This window comes from Trachurus trachurus, assembly GCF_905171665.1.
Source record: "Trachurus trachurus genome assembly, chromosome: 17".
NCBI lineage: Eukaryota > Metazoa > Chordata > Actinopteri > Carangiformes > Carangidae > Trachurus > Trachurus trachurus.
In genome coordinates, this window is record NC_139900.1 from 24,302,030 (window position 1) to 24,323,935 (window position 21,906).

The 21,906-nt window shown below is 42.8% G+C and overlaps 2 protein-coding genes across 2 annotated transcripts; one reads left to right on the forward strand and one right to left on the reverse strand.

Moving 5' to 3' along the window:
* Positions 1–445: 445 nt before the first annotated feature.
* Positions 446–3,575, reverse strand: LOC311000600 (L-rhamnose-binding lectin CSL2-like; the record flags this gene model as incomplete). The annotated part of the gene is made up of 7 exons (XM_083991339.1): positions 446–559; positions 701–785; positions 870–1,002; positions 1,205–1,314; positions 2,605–2,740; positions 3,426–3,476; positions 3,569–3,575. The coding sequence occupies 7 exons, from the start codon at positions 3,573–3,575 to the stop codon at positions 446–448; spliced, it is 636 nt and encodes a 211-aa protein (XP_083847465.1).
* Positions 3,576–11,420: 7,845 nt separating this feature from the next.
* On the forward strand, positions 11,421–20,230 carry LOC311000601 (L-rhamnose-binding lectin SML-like). Its single transcript, XM_083991340.1, has 9 exons — positions 11,421–11,455; positions 11,954–11,986; positions 12,067–12,129; positions 18,058–18,193; positions 18,864–18,973; positions 19,050–19,094; positions 19,178–19,310; positions 19,400–19,503; positions 20,101–20,230. Exons 1-9 carry the CDS (start codon positions 11,431–11,433, stop codon positions 20,109–20,111), a joined length of 660 nt encoding a protein of 219 aa, XP_083847466.1. The 5' UTR covers positions 11,421–11,430; the 3' UTR covers positions 20,112–20,230.
* The last annotated feature ends 1,676 nt before the right edge of the window (positions 20,231–21,906 follow it).

The window sequence follows — 21,906 nt, forward strand, 5'->3', positions numbered from 1 at the left end:
TCATCTGGTGAAATTTACCAAACCTTCCTAGCCATCAGCTGTTTCTGAGTTTATGGGATGCATCACTTTATTCATTGATTTCATCCCTTCTGCTTTTACAAAAGTTACACAACAATCCATTTCATGAATGGGAGACCCTGAAGATAAAAAAAAAACTCTTGCTCTACCTCAACCTCAACACCTGAGGGTCCCTCCTGCTGGACTAATAGAAAGAGAGAGCGGTACAATAATGTGCGATGTTCAGATTAGGTTTATTAGTGTATCGTTTAACAGACAGAGGCAAGAGAGGAAACTTTGAATGAGGCATAGAACTGCATGACAATACAGCTAAATGCAATATCTGATTGCAGTGTAAAAATATACGAAATAGACCCAGATTTAGAAAAAAAAAAGATCATATAATGTGCCTTTCATTTATATCGGCACTAAACATAAAACCTCCACCCTACATTGGAATGTGATCAGCTTCATTGATTTTCTGATTAAAACCCACACTTCTGCTGTTATTGAGCATGCATTGAGGATATTTCCTGATGTCAATGTGTTGTTCAAACAGGTTCTGCAAGAAAACAGAACACATTCATTAAGAATATAAATGTAACTAAATAACTATTGGCACATTATAATCATAATTACTGATAATGATCTCTCTGTCAAAATGTGGCCTCAATAATAACTTACAGTGACAAAGATAACCCACATCCAGGTACTTGTATGTGCCATGACAGGGGTCTCCATACAGTGAGTTGCTCGCTGTGACGATGCAGCTGTTCTTCCCATTACAGCTGTGGATACAGAGTGATGAGATGTGAGTAAATGAAAGTTAACTACCTTAAGATATCAAATCAACAAAGAATGGATAACTGCACCTTTCAGCTACTTTGGTCGTGGGACTTGAACACGCAACATTTTGAATCTCAGCGACAGGACGTTCGAAAGTGCATGTTGTCTCGTCATTACGTCCATAATCAGCACTGTAGACATATATTTCCTGGCCTTCATCTGAGAGGAAGAGGAGGAGAGGTAGATGAAGAACACTGAAATGATGTGATAATGATGTGTATTCATAGAGAAAGTGGTCTTACCACAGGACAGGTGTGCTGAGGAACGCTCACAAACAGCAACGTCATCTGTAACATGAAGCAGATTAGACTTCACTCTACTGAAGGCTCAGTCAGTGAGGTCATGCAGATGTGATACTGACTTGGTTTGATACAGGTGTAGCTGGTCTCCAGGTACTTGTAGATGCCGTAGCAGGGATCAGAGGTTTGGATGACATCTATGTTTACTTCACACACTGTATTGCCATTACACCTACACACACACAAACACAGAAATTAATGCTCCTTTGGCTAATACCAGAGATGGTTCTGTTGTACCCACGGTGCTTAATCTGGATGATTCACAAAGAAGTCTGGTGTATATTGTTTAGTGTTGGGCTTGGTGGAGGTCTGTGCTCCCTGAATGCATATTATGACCTCGGATGGACGTGTAGAGTCGCACAAATTCTAATTCTAATTCTTTATTTAACATGTAGAATCACCATGCAACATGGTCACACTTTACAATTTACAATAAAATAGTGCATGAAGCAAACATAACAAGACAATAAAAGATATGAATTAACCAAACATGTTTAGAAGCATCAAAAAGTAGAGAAAAGAACAACGATGGTCTTATGTCTTGATTTAAAAATGTATACTGAACGAGCTTGTTAAACTTGTGATGGGAGGCTATTCCAAAGAAAATGGGCTCGTTAGTGAATGCTCTGTAGCCAACTGTTATCTTTCTCACAGGAGGAATGGTCAGGAGACCAGCATTGAGTGAACGAAGAGGACGTGCTGGGGTAAAATCAGCTCTGGCCTGTATGGTTAGCCAATGGAGAGAGGCCAGAATGGGTGTTATATGTGTACATTTCCTAGATTCATTCAGTACTCTAGCCGCTGCATTTTGGACGAGCTGGAAAGTCTAGTGGCAGATTTAGGAAGACCGGTGAAAAGGCCAAAATAGTCTGGCAGATACAAAAGAATGGATTAGAGTTTCAGCATCGCAAGGTGATCAAATGGGGAATCTTGGCAATATTCCTGAGATTTAAAGGAGACATATTATGGGAAAATCACTTTTTGAAGGCTCTTTAACATGTATTTTGGTGTTTGTCTTGCCTTTCAGCCCCAAAATGTGAGAATTGACAGAAATCTTCTTTAATGTGCAGGCTCCCTAGGTTGAAATCCATGTGGTTTTATGAGCTGTTCCCTCAGATGTCTTTCAATGATGTAATTTTTGAACTTGGATAATACCACCCCTACCTGGTACTAGTAGAAGGGGCGGGGCAAGCAGTGGTTCATTTGCATTTAAAGGGACAGGCTCTGAAACCAGCCGTTCTGAACAGGGCTGTTTTGAGAGGATGAAGAGAGCTGTGATGTTTGATCCTTGGGGTATTTTGACCAAAGCATGTCACACACATGTCTTTAAGACACCTGGGAACTATTTTATTAGTGTAAAGATAATCTGTAATTTTACCCTCAGATATCTGCAGCTCCAGGTGTCAACATCTGTCTTTTTATCTAAAAGCTGTAGACATTTAGGATGTCTCTGGTGGTTTACCTGCTCCTGAGGAGCTCCAAAGTCCCCTGCAGAGAGCACTTTGTGTCAGTGAGCTGCTCTGGAGGACGTCCTTCGCTGCAGGTCTCTGCGTCAGCTCGTCCATACAGACCCGTCTCCACACTGATCACTCCATGGACTGTTACAGAAAAGAGACAAAGTCTTCACCTTACTCTGTTCTGTGCCATGACATAAAGCATGCTGGGTGCATTGTGTAAATAAAACCAAATGAAATGGACTTGTGCTGGGGTTCTGTTGGTTTGTTCCGACCAGTCAGTGAGTGATGGTTAGTGACAGAGCTGTCCCACCAGCACCACAACTGATCACCAAGAGCAAATCAACACTCAGTCAGATTTCTGCAGCAAGTCATCATGACCCATAGTTATGTTTTGTTGTTAGGTGACATCTAGTGGCTGTAGTGATTACAACAGAAGCAACAGGAATGTATTTTGTTGTGGATTCGTTTTAAAATGTAAATCATCTTCATCCAAACAACTGGTCACTCAGTCTCAGAAACCACCAGCATCCAGGCTGTCACACCTTAAAACATACATGACTCAACTGTGCAGTCGGTTCATCACAAAATATCACAAACTAGAAATAGCAGAGGCAATTGTAGTGTTAGAAAGCATTAACTTAACCATGGAGACACCCACAGTGTATACCATCATGTCCAAATGTCTCTGTTCCCATCTGTCCAGACTCAAACACAACAAGAGTTTTTACTAAAACAAGGCCAGCAGTGTTTTTACGTCTCTGCTTCAGAGTTCAGAGACTCCACAGTACTGTGGGAGCTGAATGGGCGATGTAGAGTTAAGCCATACCACAGCGTAGACGTTGGACATTCTTGCTGTCAGCACAGGTGATGATTCTTTCTGAGGAAACATCTAAAACACAAATGAGAAAGCATGAGTAAAACTGTATTGGAGACATATGTGAGAATATGTAAGTCTCTTTTTACATTTACCTGTCATCATGACCAAAAAGGTCGCTGCAAGCACTGAAAAAGAAAACTCACTGTCAAACCTTTAAAAAGCCATAATTTTTCATTTTAAAAACCAAAATCCACCTCAGTGTAGTTTTCCATCTCCTCTCTCTAGTAATAAAGGTTAAGTTAAGCCTGGGTGTTAGCCTGGCTGGGAGCAGGCTAGCTGCACAGGATAAATCTCCATGGTAACATACGCGCCTCTGCTTTTGTGCAAGCAAGTCCTAGTTTAAATCAGCAGGATAACAGGAAAATCCCGGCTCAATCCACTATATTGTTTTTGCACAACAAAGAACATAGAAATCTGACCAGAATCAGTTGTATACTCACACAGTGTGGGGCTGAGTCTGAGCATGGTTTCAGCAGCAGGTGAACAGCCGAACTGAATGTAGCTGATGGACACACCTCTATTTATACTGCTGGACTGAGATGTCTACGTGTCTCACATTTGGGAAAACAATGACCCAGATGGTTCTAAGTTGCTGATTGGTCCAATATGATCAGGAGGAGTTCTGTGTTTTTCTGTGACTAGCATCCAGCTCAGTCAAGGTCAAGGTCAAGGTCACGTTTATTTATAGAGCACCTTATAAAGAACCTAGTTTGACCAAGATGCTTTACATAAAACAAATAACAATAACATACAATGGTACACTAGACAGGATAGGTTAAAGGGTTAATTTTCTTCTCACTTGCACCTTCCCTGAATAATACCTGGGCAGGACGTGACACAGCATCATCTGAAGAACTGGTGTGCTCTAACTCAAAATGTAACACTAGAAATGATAAATCAGTTTCTTGGAAATGATGAATTGATGGAGAGAGAGAATCTCTTTTTTGAGCACACCCCTAGTGAGCACTTTGGGTACTCTAACAACCTGGGGCCCCAAACACTACTATGCTGTATGAATGTTTTCCTCCTCGATTACAAAGCATTTCTGGTGTAATGAAAATGTGCTCTAATAGAACAGCTCAACCCTCAGCAACGTGTCATTGTCCAGTCACTGGAGTTTGTTCAACTTTTGACTTTTGACTTGAATTCACTTTATTTAATGCAGTTTTTCCTGCTCTTTATCCAGTAGTTCATGGATATTTCAAAGTGGCAGACCAATATTGCCATGCCACTTTTGGATGACTGTTGGTCTTAGGTTGTTTTGTTTCCAATCTCCCAGCTAAACTTTGTGGTATGCCTGAAATGAGGTGAAGCGATGGCTCTGTGGTTTCAACGCTAAATAGAGTCTTTTGAAGAGGAGAGCGCACACCTGTATTGATGAGGTGCTCACAAACAAAAAATGAACAAAGGAAAAAAAGGAATATGGCACACTCCGTAGCTTCAGATGCAATCATGCAAAAATATTTATTCAAGCTTAAAGGGACAACGAGGAGTTTCTCCATCGGCAGAACGAAAAATTCCGGGACAATAAAAAAGTCTTATATTAATGTGGATGAATCTCCGCTACCCACACTTGTTAATGGGCCCATTTTCGATAAATATATCGTTTTGTCTCTATTGTTATTTTGTTATTATTAGTGGTGGTGGAAATGCTGGGCGAGCCGACCAGCGTTCCTTTACTTTCGGTTTCGCGGACGCTGCCCGGCGAGTCATGAGAATAACGCCGCCGAATCGCTGTTTATGGTCGGAACTACGACGGTATCTGATCGTCTTCGAACCTCTGACTTTAATTCCTGATGAATGAAAACATGAGTCTGTCTTGCGCCGGTCAAAGAATTTCACGGTGCGCGCGGAGGCTCATAAATGTAGTGTGAAAACGCTTCGCTTTTCCAAAACTCCTCCTTGTCCCTTTAAAGGGATAGTTTGGGTCTTTTGACATGAATCTATATAGCATCCCCATCAGCAGTTATGTGCATCAACAGTGACTTTCCCCGGACTGTGTCACGTGAGCGGAGTTCCGGCCTGGTTTCGGTGCTGACGAATGTAGTCCGGCTAGTTGGCTGGGGTCACGAAAATAAAGCGTTTTGCTTCTCAAAACAATATGCTTTCAAAAGAGTGATACATTTGCATCACAAAACCGTTGTCCACAAAAAAGTCTGACCTCGCAATCGCTTGGCGCTATTTTATCTCCCTTCGTATCACTGCGCACTGCCGCCTGTAGACGGCTGTGCGCGTTTCCATCAGCTGTTTCACGGAGTTTACTGCTCAGATAGTTCACGTAAACATATCTGACTATGACACAAGTGATGAAGCCATCCCTTGTTTTAGCACAGAGCCAAAGGGAGGGACGCAGTCCGGGGAAAGTCACTGTTGATGCACATAACTGCTGATGGGGATGCCATATAGATTCATGTCAAAAGACCCGAACTATCCCTTTAAAAACCAGGTTTGGTTTTTAAGCTTGAATAAATATTTTTGCATCTGAGACTACGGAGTGTGCCACCTTCCAACGCTAAATAGAACAAACATTTTGTGCAAACTAAATTATAACCCAGACACTTTCTTGTGCCGTCTTTGCACATGCAAATACACGTTTGTCATGTAGGTGTAGCCGATGTCTGGCTCTCTTCTGTTTCTCGGTAAGGACTGCCCCAGGTGGGGTTTGAACCCTGGTCTCCTACACGGCAGGCGACGATGCAAACCGTTTTGCCAAGAGCACAGTGAGTGCTTGGCAGTCTGGTTGGCACATGCTTCATGGGTGAGTGCACCTTCGTTACATGCCTGGCTTTTCTTCAAACAAAATCATCAAACCTCAGGCCTATTATCATTTCATGTATGAAAGCATTTTTAAGCTAAAAATTAAATTTACTTAAGAGGAGACTCTAAACTATTGAAATCAACTCAAATGTTGAATTCTGGGATGAATGCAAGGATTCTATTACTGTAATTCAGCAGCTGTAGAGTATCAAAATTAGTAAGTAGTAATAATTAATTATTACATAAAGTAATAGTATTTGATAAACATTAAATTCAGCTGTGAGCGCCAGATAGCCAATTTAGTAACTCAATCTCATAAAGTATACTAACTATTCATTTTCAACCTTGATTAATAATTAACTCAATAACTATAACCAACAACCCGACACATTTTTTTTGCTGCGTTTATTGTTTCTAAGAGCACAGTGGCCTCCATCATTCTTACATGGAAGAAATTTGGGTCAACCAGGGCTCTTCTTAGAGCTGCAGCCGACCGGACCAACTGAACAGTTGGAGGAGAAGAGCCTTGGTTAGAAAGGTAAATTTGAAGGGGGTCTAAATACTTTCCGTACCCACTGTATACAGTACAGGCCAAAAGTTTGGACACACTCAATGCATTTCCTTTATTTTCATGACTATTTACATTGTAGATTCTCACTGAAATTCCACTAATGAACCCTGACAAGGCACACCTGTGAAGTGAAAACCATTTTCAGGTCAGGTTCACCTCTTGAAGCTCATCAACAGAATGCTAAGAGTGTGCAAAGCAGTAATCAGAGCAAAGGGTGGCTACTTTGAAGAAACTAGAATCGGTGGGGGCAGAGATAGAGGAGGAGGAGGAAGAAGGAGAGGAAGAAGAAAAGAAGAAAGAGAAGACAAAGAAGAAAATACATGTTTTCAGTTATTTCACACTTTTTTGTTAATTCCACATGTGTTCATTCATAGTTTTGGTGCCTTCAGTGAGAATAAAGGAAACACATTGAATGAGAAGATGTGTCCAAACTTTTGGCCTGTACTGTATATGAAACAGAGTGTAGAGTCTGTAGACATGTACATGTATGTATGTAAATATATATAATAACCCTAACCGTAACATCGGTGAAGCAAAGCATGTGTTCATCTGTCGGGCTGTGAGAAACGTCACTGAAACATACATGTTTGTAGTGTTTACAGGTATTCATCAAAGAGCACTTTACCAGAGTAGCAGGTATCAGTCTAGTAATGTTGAATAGAATCGAACAGTCTTCATTGTCATTGCACACAATTGGTGAGGGATCCCCCCCAGTGCACTTAAAACTACTTAAGAACAACAACACTACACCTATTGATATTAAATAATAATTTAAATTAGGTGGGGCAGGTTAAACAACATTGTGACTGCTTGTCATGAATTTATATAACTCCTGTTTGATCTATAGCTTGTGTTTATATTTCATCTCTAGTTGCTGCCAAGTTCATTTTGTGCCTGTTGAGTTGCAGCTGCATGCACAAACACACGCAGAATAAATGTTCATTAACTGGAACACTTGAGATAAAACCTTCTTTTTTTTTCCGATTAGCTATGTGTGCTCTGTGTTTAGCTCAGTTGGTAGAGCACCTGCCCCATGCGTTGAGGCTAGTCCTCACTGCAGGCGGCTCTGGTTCGAATCCCATGTCGAGCAGCTCTATCCTGTGTGTCATTACCCCCCTTTCTGCCTCCCATTTCCTGTCTCTCTCTCAACTCTCCTGTCCATTAAAGTCAAAAAAGCCCCCAAAAATATACTTAAAAAAAAAAAAGAAATCTCACATATTGAGTGAGAAATGATGGGTCAGGGGCTGATTAACTCAGCGTTGATTGAACCAATTGTTATCACCTGTTATGAAACGGAAAACTCTGAGTTTGACGGTTCAGGGTTTGTCAATCCAGAGTTAAGGTTTAACACTGAGTTTATCAACCCTGCTTTCTGAAACAGAGCCCAGATTTCCTCATCAGGGTGAATTGGTCAGAGTTTGAAAGCAAAAGGTCAAAACTCACAAAACACAATTTTGAAGCCATTGAACTCAGGCCTTGTCCACGTGGAAACTGAGGTTTGAAAAATGATCGTACACACGGATTGACTGAAAACAACTCAAAACGCTGTAGTACATACAGTATATTCAGTTGGCATAACATAACAATAACAGGACATTCTCCCACACTTTTGAAGTTTTTTAGTGGACATTATGAGACCATAGAAATCACCGCAGATGTTGCCCCCGATGATCCCGGAGCCCACTCACCTCAATTTATTTAGATTGTGTAACTGTAAAAACGACCAAAACGACTGAACGGCAGGCTGCAGAGAGACCCTATTGAAACGGCCCTGCTGGAACGCGGGGTGGCCGGCTCTTGAATCACTTGGTAGGTAAATGTGTCATGGTTTAGTGAAGGTGCCTGCTGAAGTCAGCAAACTGTTGCTTTGTTCATCTGCACACTGCGCTCTAAAGCCTGTTGGGCTGCAGGTCCAAACACCCGACCTGGAATGACAGGTAGTGCGGAATGTCTTTTTACAAGCCTCTGACAAGGGGGACTGGGCAAGCCAGTCAAGATGGACATCAGTCTGCCAAGCTCTCTAGTCATGAAAGCAAATGCCTGGAGTGAAGCACCCAGGCGTTAGGTCTAAGGGTTTCATCTGGAAAAAAAAAAAAAAGCCACAATCCCGTACTTCTCACCAGTGGAGACATATGTATTAATGCTTATGCAGAATATGAGCATATACAGTATGCCAAAAAAACAAAAAAACAATACAGTAGCAGCTGCAAAAGAACGAGAGTTCTCATGGCAGAAATTTGTTGACTATTGAGTATTAATAGAAAAAATGTGTTCCACCTAATTACCCTGCAGCTGCAACTCAACAGGCACAAAATGAACTTGGCAGCAACTAGAGACGAAATATAAACACAAGCTGTAGATCAAATGGGTGTTATATAAATTCATGACAAACAGTCACGATGCTGTTTAACCTGCCCCACCTACTTCAACAGCATCAGTGACTGCATTAAACATGTGATATCTGTGTGATATCTCACATCAGTGCTATACAGTCATTGCCAAAAGTATTGGCACCCACCACCAGAAAATGCCCCAATTTCTCCCTGAAAATCATTGCAAATACAAATGTTTGGGTATTTAGAAGTTTTTTTTTTTGGTTTGCAACGGAACACAAAAACTGAGGGAGAAAAAAAGTAAAATCTGACATTTTAGAACTCCAAAAATGCCTCCATCTGGTGGGCTGCAAAAGTATTGCAAGTCAGACGTCAAATCATGTTCACAATAATTAAAATGTAATGATATAAAGATAGACATAATAACACTCTTTGTCTCAGTTACTATAACCTCATTGTTGGGCTCTCAAATTATATAAAAACCTACTCCGGAATTAGGAACACTGCTGGAATCTCACATTTAAGCACATGTGTAAGATCATGAATGAATGATATACCATGACCACCATATAAGGAGGTAGGTACATCCTGTCCACCTGCAAAGAGGGAGAGAGAGAAGAGAGATAGAAGATCTGAGTCATTTTGGGTGAAGTGGATAGATATATTTTTTTTCTCCACAACATTTAGCAACATACTTGCATGTGACATCCCCATCCCCATATGACACATGAAGCAAATATTACTTTCGCTTTTGAAGTCACTTTGCCGAGCAGCCGTGTCTGGAATGTAGTTCCGGCTTTTGCCTCGAAAACTATTTGGTCTTGTAACGTTCCATTATTATTTCATAGCATGGTGAATGTGCAGGTCACACCTTGTCCATGAGAGGGTTTTGGAGCTGTTGAATTGTGTATTTGATGAGTTTTATGAGGGAAAGGCATAGATACAGCGCGCCGTGCAGAGCTCACGTCACGATTATGGCAAAAGGGGAATCTGCTAAAATGTTGAATTATCCCTTTAATGTTTATCAAGTACTATTAGTTTATTGATAGAAAAGGACGACCACCGCACACTGATAAGACTCTATGCTGGCGGTGGTCGTCCTTTTCTATCAATTTTACGCACTCCTGCTACCCACCTGCACCTGAGGAACTGTGGCTGTGCAGGGAGATTCACTTTTCTTCAGTTTACTATTACTTTATGTAATAATTAATTGTTTAGGCTACTACTTACTAATTTTGATATAGTTGCTGAATTAATAGAATTCTTACATTCATCCCAGAATTCAACATTTGAGTTGATTTCACTTGTTTAGAGTCACCTCTTACTGTAAGTAAATTTAATCCTTAGCTTCAAAATGATTTGATACATCAAATGATAACAGGCCTGAGGTTTGATGATTTTGTTTGAAGAAAAGCCAGGCCTACAAGACAAACATGTATTTGCATGTGCAAAGACGGCACATGAAAGTGTCAGAGTTAATCTTAAATTTGCACAAAATGTTTGTTCTACTGTATTTAGCGTTGGAACCACAGAGCCATCAGTTCACCTCATTTCAGGGATACCACAAAGTTTAGCTGGGAGATTGGTAAAAAAACCCCACCTTAGACCAACAGTCATCAAAAAGTGGCACGGCAATATTGGTCTGCCACTTTGAAATATACTTGATAAAGAGCAGGAAAAATTGAGTTGCATTAAATGAAGTGAATTCAAGTTATAAGTCCCCTAGATGAAGTAGAACAAACTCCAGTGACTGGACAAAGACACGTTGCTGAGGTTTGAGCTGTTCTATTAGAGCACATTTTCATTACACCAGAAATGCTTTGTAATCGAGGAGGAAAACATCCATACAGCATACACGTAGTAGTGTTTGGGGCCCCAGGATGTTAGAGGCCCCAAAGTGCTCACTAGGAGTGTGCTCAAAAAAGTGATTCTCTCTCTCCATCAATTCATCATTTCCAAGAAACTGATTTATAATTTCTAGTGTTACATTTTGAGTTAAAGCACACCAGTTCTTCAGATGATGCTGTGTCACGTCCTGCGGTATTATTCAGGGAAGGTGCAAGTGAGAAGAAAATTAACCCTTCAACCTACCATGTCTAGTGTCACTGAGCTGGATGCTAGTCACAAAAAACACAGAACTCCTCCTGATCATATTGGACCAATCAGCAACTTAGAACCATCTGGGTCATTGTTTTCCCAAATGTGAGACACGTAGACATCTCAGTCCAGCAGTATAAATAGAGGTGTGTCCATCAGCTACATTCAGTTCGGCTGTTCACCTGCTGCTGAAACCATGCTCAGACTCAGCCCCACACTGTGTGAGTATACAACTGATTCTGATCAGATTTCTATGTTCTTTGTTGTGCAAAAACAAGATAGTGGATTGAGCCGGGATTTTCCCGTTATCCTGCTAATTTAATCTAGGACTTGCTTGCACAAAAGCAGAGGCATATGTTACCATGGAGATTTATCCTGTGCAACTAGCCTGCTTCCAGCCAGGCTAACACCCAGGCTTAACTTAACCTGGTGCTATATTCTGATTTTCATTAGTGTGTATTAAAATATCATAGACACAACTGAGTTTTTGTTACTAGAACTCCAGAGATATGCTTAGAGAGGAGATGGAAAACTACACTGAGATGGATTTTGGTTCTTAAAATGAAAAAATATACATATATATAAAGCCCAGAAGAAATGTGAGGTGTTTTATAACTTCGAAAGACTTCTTTGATTGGCTTTTTAAAGGTTTGAGGTGATGTTGAGGTTTTATTTGTGGTACACAGGAGCTCTGTTTGACAGTGAGTTTTCTTTTTCAGTGCTTGCAGCGACCTTTTTGGTCATGATGACAGGTAAATATAAAAAGAGACTTACATATTCTCACATATGTCTCCAACACAGTTTTACTCATGCTTTCTCATTTGTGTTTTAGATGTTTCCTCAGAAAGAATCATCACCTGTGCTGACAGCAAGAATGTCCAACGTCTAAGCTGTGGTATGGCTTAACTCTAACTAACAGCATCTGTTTTCCTACATCTCCCTTTTAGCTCCCACAGTACTGTGGAGTCTCTGAACCCTGGCCTTGTTTTAGTATGACAACTCTTGTTGTGTTTGAGTCTGGACAGATGGGAACAGAGACATTTGGACATGATGGTATAGACACTGTGGGTGTATCAATGGTTAAGTTAATGCTTTCTAACACTACAATTGCCTCTGCTGTTTCTAGTTTGTGATGAACCGACTGCAGAGTTGAGTCATGTATGTTTTAAGGTGTGACAGCCTGGATGCTGGGCCAGATTCTTTTTCAGATCATGATTTGGCTCCACATTAGAAGCATTTTTGTCATGGTTACAATTACAGCATGGATTGCATGTAGAATCAAACACCACTCTTTTGTGTGATAGTTGACCAAACTCCACATTGAAATATATTCTTGTTGCTTCTGTTGTAATCACTCCAACTACTACAGTAGATGTCAACTAGCAACAAAACATAACTATTGGTCATGATGACTTGCTGCACAGGCCACTCCGACTTACTGCAGAAATCTGAGTGTTGATTTGCTCTTGGTGATCAGTTGTGGGACAGCTCTGTCACTAACCATCACTCACTGACTGGTCGGAAGGCAAGGCAAGGCAATTTTATTTGTATAGCCCGTTTGTAACAGTTTGTCTCAAAGGGCTGTACATGGCATCATAACAACATCTTCTGCCCTTAGACCCTCACATCCACTGAGGAACAACTCCATAGAAAGAGGGGAGAGGGCTCCATGTAACCAGATGTGTCCCCCAGCAGTCTAATGCCGCGTTTCCACTAGCGCGCTTCGGCTCGGCGCGCTATTTGCGTGTTTCCACTAGCACGCAGTACCTGCAACCAGGTACACTTTTGGTATCACCTCAGCCCTGGTTCCAAGCGAGCCGAAGTGTTACTAAAACGTGACGTCAGCTGACTGCCTTCCACTGATTGGCCGATGAGTGTCGTCACTGGAAGCGTCATAACCGCACGACGATTGATTAGAATGTAAATAAAAACAAGACTCAAGACAAGACCACTTTTTACTGCTTCAGTTTGTACTGCTGTTTGACTTCGAACACGAGATGGTTTCTCAGAAGAAATCCACTCCTTGGTCGGTCGAGGAGGTCCAGACGTTCCTGACTCTGGTTGCCGAAGAAAGGATTCAGAGGGAGCTCGACGGCACCACACGGAACGAAAGGGTTTCGGTTTCGCGCAGCCGTGTTATGACGACCCCGCCCACGTCGAAGAGGCACCAAGTGATACTCAGTTGTAATGGAAACACAACCAAACCGAGCCGAGCCGAGCCGTATCGAGCCGAGCCGTGCTAGTGGAAATGCGCCATAAGTCTATAGCAGAGTAGCTATAAAATGGTTCAGAGCTACCTGAACCAGCCCTAACTAAAAGCTCTGTCATAAAGGAAGGTCTTAAAGGACAATTCCAGGCGAATTCAACCCGGGGGTGTATTTTCCTATCATTTTAGGTCTAAAAGAAGGAATCTGAAGATTTTCAGTTTAATCGCTCCTGTTTTGCGGTAGTTGTGTCTGTCCCCGCATCGCCACGGCAGCAATGAATGGAAGTGGATGTAAGTTCAGCTGTTTAGGCTGTTAACTCTTTCGCGACCATTGACGAGTAAACTCGTCACAGCCTGCCGAACGTTCACGACCACTGACGAGCAAACTCGTCAAAACGGTTTTTTTTACAGATTAAGATAATAGACACTCTGAGGTACCCTGTGTGTGAATATGATAGTCCTCTGATATGTAAAACTGTTTTAAACTAAAACCAAAACATAATGTTTTTTATAAACTGTGTAATCTGGGTTTTGTTTGAGTAATCGTTCTCCTTGAATGCTGCTCTGGGGACAGCGAGCAGCGCTGTGCGGCTGTCGGCTACAGTGTTGCGACTTTCTCGCTGAATCTGGCGACTTTCCAAACCCTCTTTTGACAAAAGCGACCGACGACAAATCTGGCGAGTTTTTCCGGTGTTGTTTACAAACGTTTCTGGTTTGGAGACTCGGATCTGAAAGCCCGTTATCACGGCTGTTTTCACGGTGCAGCGGAGCGGGCGCTGAGCAGCGGGGGCTGTGACCGGCCGCCCCCGCCCCACAGCACTCATCGCCAGCCAGTCACACAGCAGTGTCACGGAGCTGCTGCGCTGCGGCCAGAGACCCACACCGCTGCACCGCTGCTCTCCACGCTGCCACACCCCCCAGATTTGCCTACAAATATATTTATTTAGCCGTAGAAGTGATTGGCCTTGTTTTAGTATGACAACTCTTGTTGTGTTTGAGTCTGGACAGATGGGAACAGAGACATTTGGACATGATGGTATAGACACTGTGGGTGTATCAATGGTTAAGTTAATGCTTTCTAACACTACAATTGCCTCTGCTGTTTCTAGTTTGTGATGAACCGACTGCAGAGTTGAGTCATGTATGTTTTAAGGTGTGACAGCCTGGATGCTGGGCCAGATTCTTTTTCAGATCATGATTTGGCTCCACATTAGAAGCATTTTTGTCATGGTTACAATTACAGCATGGATTGCATGTAGAATCAAACACCACTCTTTTGTGTGATAGTTGACCAAACTCCACATTGAAATATATTCTTGTTGCTTCTGTTGTAATCACTCCAACTACTACAGTAGATGTCAACTAGCAACAAAACATAACTATTGGTCATGATGACTTGCTGCACAGGCCACTCCGACTTACTGCAGAAATCTGAGTGTTGATTTGCTCTTGGTGATCAGTTGTGGGACAGCTCTGTCACTAACCATCACTCACTGACTGGTCGGAAGGCAAGGCAAGGCAATTTTATTTGTATAGCCCGTTTGTAACAGTTTGTCTCAAAGGGCTGTACATGGCATCATAACAACATCTTCTGCCCTTAGACCCTCACATCCACTGAGGAACAACTCCATAGAAAGAGGGGAGAGGGCTCCATGTAACCAGATGTGTCCCCCAGCAGTCTAATGCCGCGTTTCCACTAGCGCGCTTCGGCTCGGCGCGCTATTTGCGTGTTTCCACTAGCACGCAGTACCTGCAACCAGGTACACTTTTGGTATCACCTCAGCCCTGGTTCCAAGCGAGCCGAAGTGTTACTAAAACGTGACGTCAGCTGACTGCCTTCCACTGATTGGCCGATGAGTGTCGTCACTGGAAGCGTCATAACCGCACGACGATTGATTAGAATGTAAATAAAAACAAGACTCAAGACAAGACCACTTTTTACTGCTTCAGTTTGTACTGCTGTTTGACTTCGAACACGAGATGGTTTCTCAGAAGAAATCCACTCCTTGGTCGGTCGAGGAGGTCCAGACGTTCCTGACTCTGGTTGCCGAAGAAAGGATTCAGAGGGAGCTCGACGGCACCACACGGAACGAAAGGGTTTCGGTTTCGCGCAGCCGTGTTATGACGACCCCGCCCACGTCGAAGAGGCACCAAGTGATACTCAGTTGTAATGGAAACACAACCAAACCGAGCCGAGCCGAGCCGTATCGAGCCGAGCCGTGCTAGTGGAAATGCGCCATAAGTCTATAGCAGAGTAGCTATAAAATGGTTCAGAGCTACCTGAACCAGCCCTAACTAAAAGCTCTGTCATAAAGGAAGGTCTTAAAGGACAATTCCAGGCGAATTCAACCCGGGGGTGTATTTTCCTATCATTTTAGGTCTAAAAGAAGGAATCTGAAGATTTTCAGTTTAATCGCTCCTGTTTTGCGGTAGTTGTGTCTGTCCCCGCATCGCCACGGCAGCAATGAATGGAAGTGGATGTAAGTTCAGCTGTTTAGGCTGTTAACTCTTTCGCGACCATTGACGAGTAAACTCGTCACAGCCTGCCGAACGTTCACGACCACTGACGAGCAAACTCGTCAAAACGGTTTTTTTTACAGATTAAGATAATAGACACTCTGAGGTACCCTGTGTGTGAATATGATAGTCCTCTGATATGTAAAACTGTTTTAAACTAAAACCAAAACATAATGTTTTTTATAAACTGTGTAATCTGGGTTTTGTTTGAGTAATCGTTCTCCTTGAATGCTGCTCTGGGGACAGCGAGCAGCGCTGTGCGGCTGTCGGCTACAGTGTTGCGACTTTCTCGCTGAATCTGGCGACTTTCCAAACCCTCTTTTGACAAAAGCGACCGACGACAAATCTGGCGAGTTTTTCCGGTGTTGTTTACAAACGTTTCTGGTTTGGAGACTCGGATCTGAAAGCCCGTTATCACGGCTGTTTTCACGGTGCAGCGGAGCGGGCGCTGAGCAGCGGGGGCTGTGACCGGCCGCCCCCGCCCCACAGCACTCATCGCCAGCCAGTCACACAGCAGTGTCACGGAGCTGCTGCGCTGCGGCCAGAGACCCACACCGCTGCACCGCTGCTCTCCACGCTGCCACACCCCCCAGATTTGCCTACAAATATATTTATTTAGCCGTAGAAGTGATTTGGGAGACATGCCACACTGCAGAGAACCGGTAAAATGAGCAGATTGCCACTTGACACAAAAGTGCGTTTTTCTCTGAAACTAGAGCGGGAGCTCCGTTTTTGGAGAAACCCAGCTCTCTTCTCCTCCTTCGTACTCACGAACGAAACGGCAGAAAAACTTGCCGTTTTTTCGAGAAGCACGTTGTAAAGTCACTCTTCAACCAAGTAAAGACCGTTTGTTTCTAGGTGACGTACATAGTTCGGTTCGACGTGAGATAAAAGGTAAACAAATAGCCAAAAACATGTGGTCCTGAGCGGATGTGCTGAAGAATTAGTGTGGTCGCGAAAGAGTTAACAGCCCTCAAAGCCGCATTTTTTTTCCACAGACAGCGTCAGATGGCTACTCAAACATGCACCGAGAAGTTTATTTACTTCAAGCAAGCCCACATGTTTGTAAAACTAGATCTAGGCCTAATTCAAAGTCTCCCGGAGTCTCGCGTGAGCCCGAAGTTGCAGTGCTGGTGTATTCAGGTGCAGTGGGAAAGCTACCGTTTGTGTCATAAACACAGGAATATCAACTCTTGACTTGCTTCAAGTGTACATTTTTTTCCTACTCAAACATGCGCCGAGAAGTTTTTTTTACTTGAAGCAAGTCAAGAGTTGATATTCCTGTGTTTATGACACAAACGGTAGCTTTCCCACTGCACCTGAACACACCGCGCACGGCAACTGGGTCTCGCGCGAGACTCCGGGAGAGTTTAAATTAGATCTAGTTTTACAAACATGTCGGCTTGCTTGAAGTAAATAAACTTCTCGGTGCATGTTTGAGTAACCATCTGACGCTGTCTGTGGAAAAAAATTGCGGCTTTGAGGGCTGTAAACAGCCTAAACAGCGGAACTTACATCCACTCCCATTCATTGCTGCCGTGGCGATGCGGGGACAGACACAACTACCGCAAAACAGGAGCAATTACACTGAAAATCTTAAAATGATAGGAAAATACACCCCCGAGTTGAATTTGCCTGGAATTGTCCTTTAAGCCTAGACTTAAATGTAGTTAGAGTGTCTGCCTCTTTGACCCATGGAGAGAGCTGGTTCCACAGTAAAGGAGCCCGGTAACTGAAGGCTCTACCTCCCAGTCTGTTTTTAGAGATACTGGGAGTCCAGACCTGCGTTCTGGGAGCGGAGTGCTCTGGTAGGACAGTAAGGAATGATTAGTTCTTTCAGATAGGATGGAGCTTTACCATTAAGAGCCTTATAAGTCAGCAGAAGGATTTTGAAGTCTATTCTAAATCCTACAGGAAGCCAGTGGAGAGAAGCTAAAGTGGGAGAGATGTTTTGTTTTTTGTTGTTTGGTGAACAAACCAATAGAACCCCAGCACAAGTCAATTTCATTTGGTTTTATTTACACAATCATGCAACCAGCATGCTTTATGTCACGGCACAGAACAAAGTAAGGTGAAGACTTTGTCACTTTTCTGTAACAGCCCATGGAGTGATCAGTGTGCGGACGGCTCTGTATGGACGAGCTGACGCAGAGACCTGCAGCGAAGGACGTTCTCCAGAGGATCTCACTGACACAAAGTGCTCTCTGCAGGGGACTTTGGAGCTCCTCAGGAGCAGGTAAACCACCAGAGACATCCAAAATGTCCACAGCCATTTTGACCCCTCTCCACCATTTCTTGCCCTTATACAGCCTGCTACAATTAGTTCTTCTTGTTCCTGATCTTCATTTGTGGGGCTCTACACATCCTCCAGAGGTCATAATATGTATTCAGAGAGCACAGACCTCCACCACAGCCAATGCTAAACAATATACACCAAACTTCTTTGTGAATCATCCAGATTAAGAACCATGGGTCCAATTGACCATATTCACAGCGCCACCAGCAGTTGCAGCTAATGCCAGCTAACTTAATTCAAATCAGTTTAACCCAACTGTCGTTTTACTTTGAAATTTCCTGTCTCTCTAAACTGTTCTATCTAATAAAAGTGTGAAAAGCCAAAAAATATACTTAAAAAAAGAAAAGAAATATGGCCTGATGTCCCGTCAACAACCCGTGCCTTCCTTAAATCTGTATCAACCGGAAAGCAATGAAAGAAAAACAGTTTATCAGACTCCCAACGTTTGTATGGCTTGCAGCCAGGGATGCAGCAGTTACAGTTTGTTTACCCGCCCTGAGTGAGGACGTAAGGAAAGATGGCGGCGCTGTGAATATGGTCAATAGAACCATCTCTGGTATTAGCCACAGGAGCACAGGTTTTTACTTGATTTCTGTGTTTGTGTGTGTAGGTGTAATGACAAAGGAGAGTGTGAAGTAAACATAGAGGACATCCAAACCTCTGATCCCTGCTACGGCACCTATAAGTACCTGGAGACCAGCTACACCTGTCTCATACCAAGTCAGTATCACATCTCCATGACCTCACACTGACTGAGCCTTCAGTAGAGTGAAGTCTAATCTGCTTCATGTTACAGATGACGTTGCTGTTTGTGAGCATTCCTCAGCACACCTGTCCTGTGGTAAGACCACTTTCTCTATGAATACACATCATTATCACATCATTCCAGTGTTCTTCATCTACCTCTCCTCCTCTTCCTCTCAGATGAAGGCCAGGTAATATCTGTCTTCGGTGCTGGTTATGGGCGTAGTGACGAGACCACATGCGCTCACCAACGTCCTGCCGCTGAGATTCAAAATGTTGAGTGTTCAGGTCCCACGCTCAAAGTAGCTGAAAGGTGCAGTTGTCCATTCTTTGTTGATCTGAAATCTTCAGGTAGTTAACTTTCATTTACTCACATCACATCACATCACTCTGTATCCACAGCTGTGATGGGAAGAACAGCTGCATCGTCACAGCAAGCAACTCAGAGTTTGGAGACCCCTGTCGTGGCACCTACAAGTACCTGGCTGTAGCTTATTTTTGTCACTGTAAGTTATTGTTATGGCCACATTTTGTATTTGAGGTGAAACAAAACCAAATTAACCAGTAAATGTCAGTAAATAATTCAAATGTGCAGATATATACAGTACAGGCCAAAAGTTTGGACACACTCAATGCATTTCCTTTATTTTCATGACTATTTACATTGTAGATTCTCACTGAAATTCCACTAATGAACCCTGACAAGGCACACCTGTGAAGTGAAAACCATTTTCAGGTCAGGTTCACCTCTTGAAGCTCATCAAGAGAATGCTAAGAGTGTGCAAAGCAGTAATCAGAGCAAAGGGTGGCTACTTTGAAGAAACTAGAATTGGTGGGGGCAGAGATAGAGGAGGAGGAAGAAGAAGGAGAGGAAGAAGAAAGAGAAGACAAAGAAGAAAATACATGTTTTCAGTTATTTCACACTTTTTTGTTAATTCCACATGTGTTCATTCATAGTTTTGGTGCCTTCAGTGAGAATAAAGGAAACACATTGAATGAGAAGATGTGTCCAAACTTTTGGCCTGTACTGTATATGTATATATATATACTGTATATAATATATATTTTAGAAAATGTATCATGAATATGTTGTTTTCTTGCAGATCCTGAGTGAACAACAAATTGACATCAGAAAATATCCTGCATGCTCAATGACAGCAGAAGTGTTGGTTTTAATCAGAAAATCAATGAAGCTGATCACATGCCATGTGCCGATATAAATGGGAGGCACTATATATGATCTTTTTTTTCTCAATTCCTATATTTTCACACTGCAATCAGTTGAGTGCATATCGCATTTAGTTGTATTGTCATGCTATTCTATGCCTCATACAAAGTTTCCTCTGTCTGTAAAATGCACTAATAAACCTATCCGAACATCACACATTATTGTATAGCTCTCTCTCTATTACAGTAGTCTAGCAGGAGGGGGTCTCCCCCAAGGGCCTTGTAATGTCTTGCTTTTCATGGGAAGAATTTGAGAATGAACTTGTAGTGGAGGATGATGGGGAGGAGAAGGACATGGAGGAGGGTGAGGATGAGGTGGATAACTGTGATGATGAGTCGGGAAAGGAAGATGATGAGTGAGATCTGACATGACAGCATTATAGGCAACAGTTTGGCCCTATAGCCTATGTAGCAGCAGTAGCTATTGTTAAAATCTATTGTTAAGCAGTGTTACGATATTTTGTATGGTCGGGTCCTGTAATAACTATCAGCGGGGATTATTTTTAATGATGCTCGTTCATCTACTTGTAGGCTATTGATTTGTAGCCCACCGCTAAGGTTTGTTTTGTTTATTTGTATTGAGTAGCCTGCCTTATATGTGTTGTGGAATTTATATGGCCTGACAGGGCAAGTTCTGAATATTTGTTCTGATCTGTTTTGTGGTGCACAAAGTGTAACATTAATGTCGGACTGAAAAATAACATGAGCAGAGCAGCAGAGACATTTACTGCTCCACAAAATGTACACAAACAGGAAAGAGAAGATATAGGCAAACACATAAGCCGTGAGTCTCCTTCGCCTCCAGCCTTTCCAAGCTGACCCAGAGCCGGTCACGACGCATCGTCGTGTAGGAAATGCATCCGCCGTTGGCAATCAGCACCAGGGAGAGCTCCCCAAACAACCCGGACCACTAGCGCTATAGCCATGCTATGTTGCAGTTAGTTTGTCAAATTAACCTAGTCACCTTCAGCACCACGGACAGCGCTGCGGATGAGCCGTGGAGAAGCTGCAGCTGTGAGCGTCTGGGCTCTGGGCTTAGGGCCTCGTAGTGATGGGATCAGCAGTTCTTTTGACTGTACTGAATCACTAGAGTCGTTCAAAAAATGTGTTCACCAAATCACTCATTGCTTATGGAGCCCTGACTGTAAAATGCATTATTCTCCAACTTCCTGAACTGATACACAACCAAACAATCCGTCACTAGGTCATGATTCAGCCCTGAGGTTCACATTCACTCTGTAACACGTTCACCGCACTTAAAGATTCATGAGGCAAGATTTGTGAAGAAATGCACATGCGTTTTAAGTTTTTTACTGCTAATGGGCGATGAAGCATTCAAAACCAAAAAGAATGAGCCCACTCGCATATCTCTCTGTTGCCTTGAACAGGCTGTGTGCTGCATAATGCGCTGCAATTCTGGGTCCGAATTTCCCGCGCTGTCCGCGGATGTGACGTCAAATGACGCTGCATGAGCGTCCTCGACAGCTTTGGCTTTCCACCGCTTGCGACCAGCGGCGGTCGGTGGATATCTTGCAGCCTGAACAGTCATGTGAGCAGCGAATAGAGAAATAACGTCACTTTCTTAAATTTTAATATTTTTTCATGCGAGAAAGTGACAGTTTAGATTCCCAATCTGTTGTCAGTTTATCCAAATAACGTCTGTAAGTAGATTTGCGCCAACA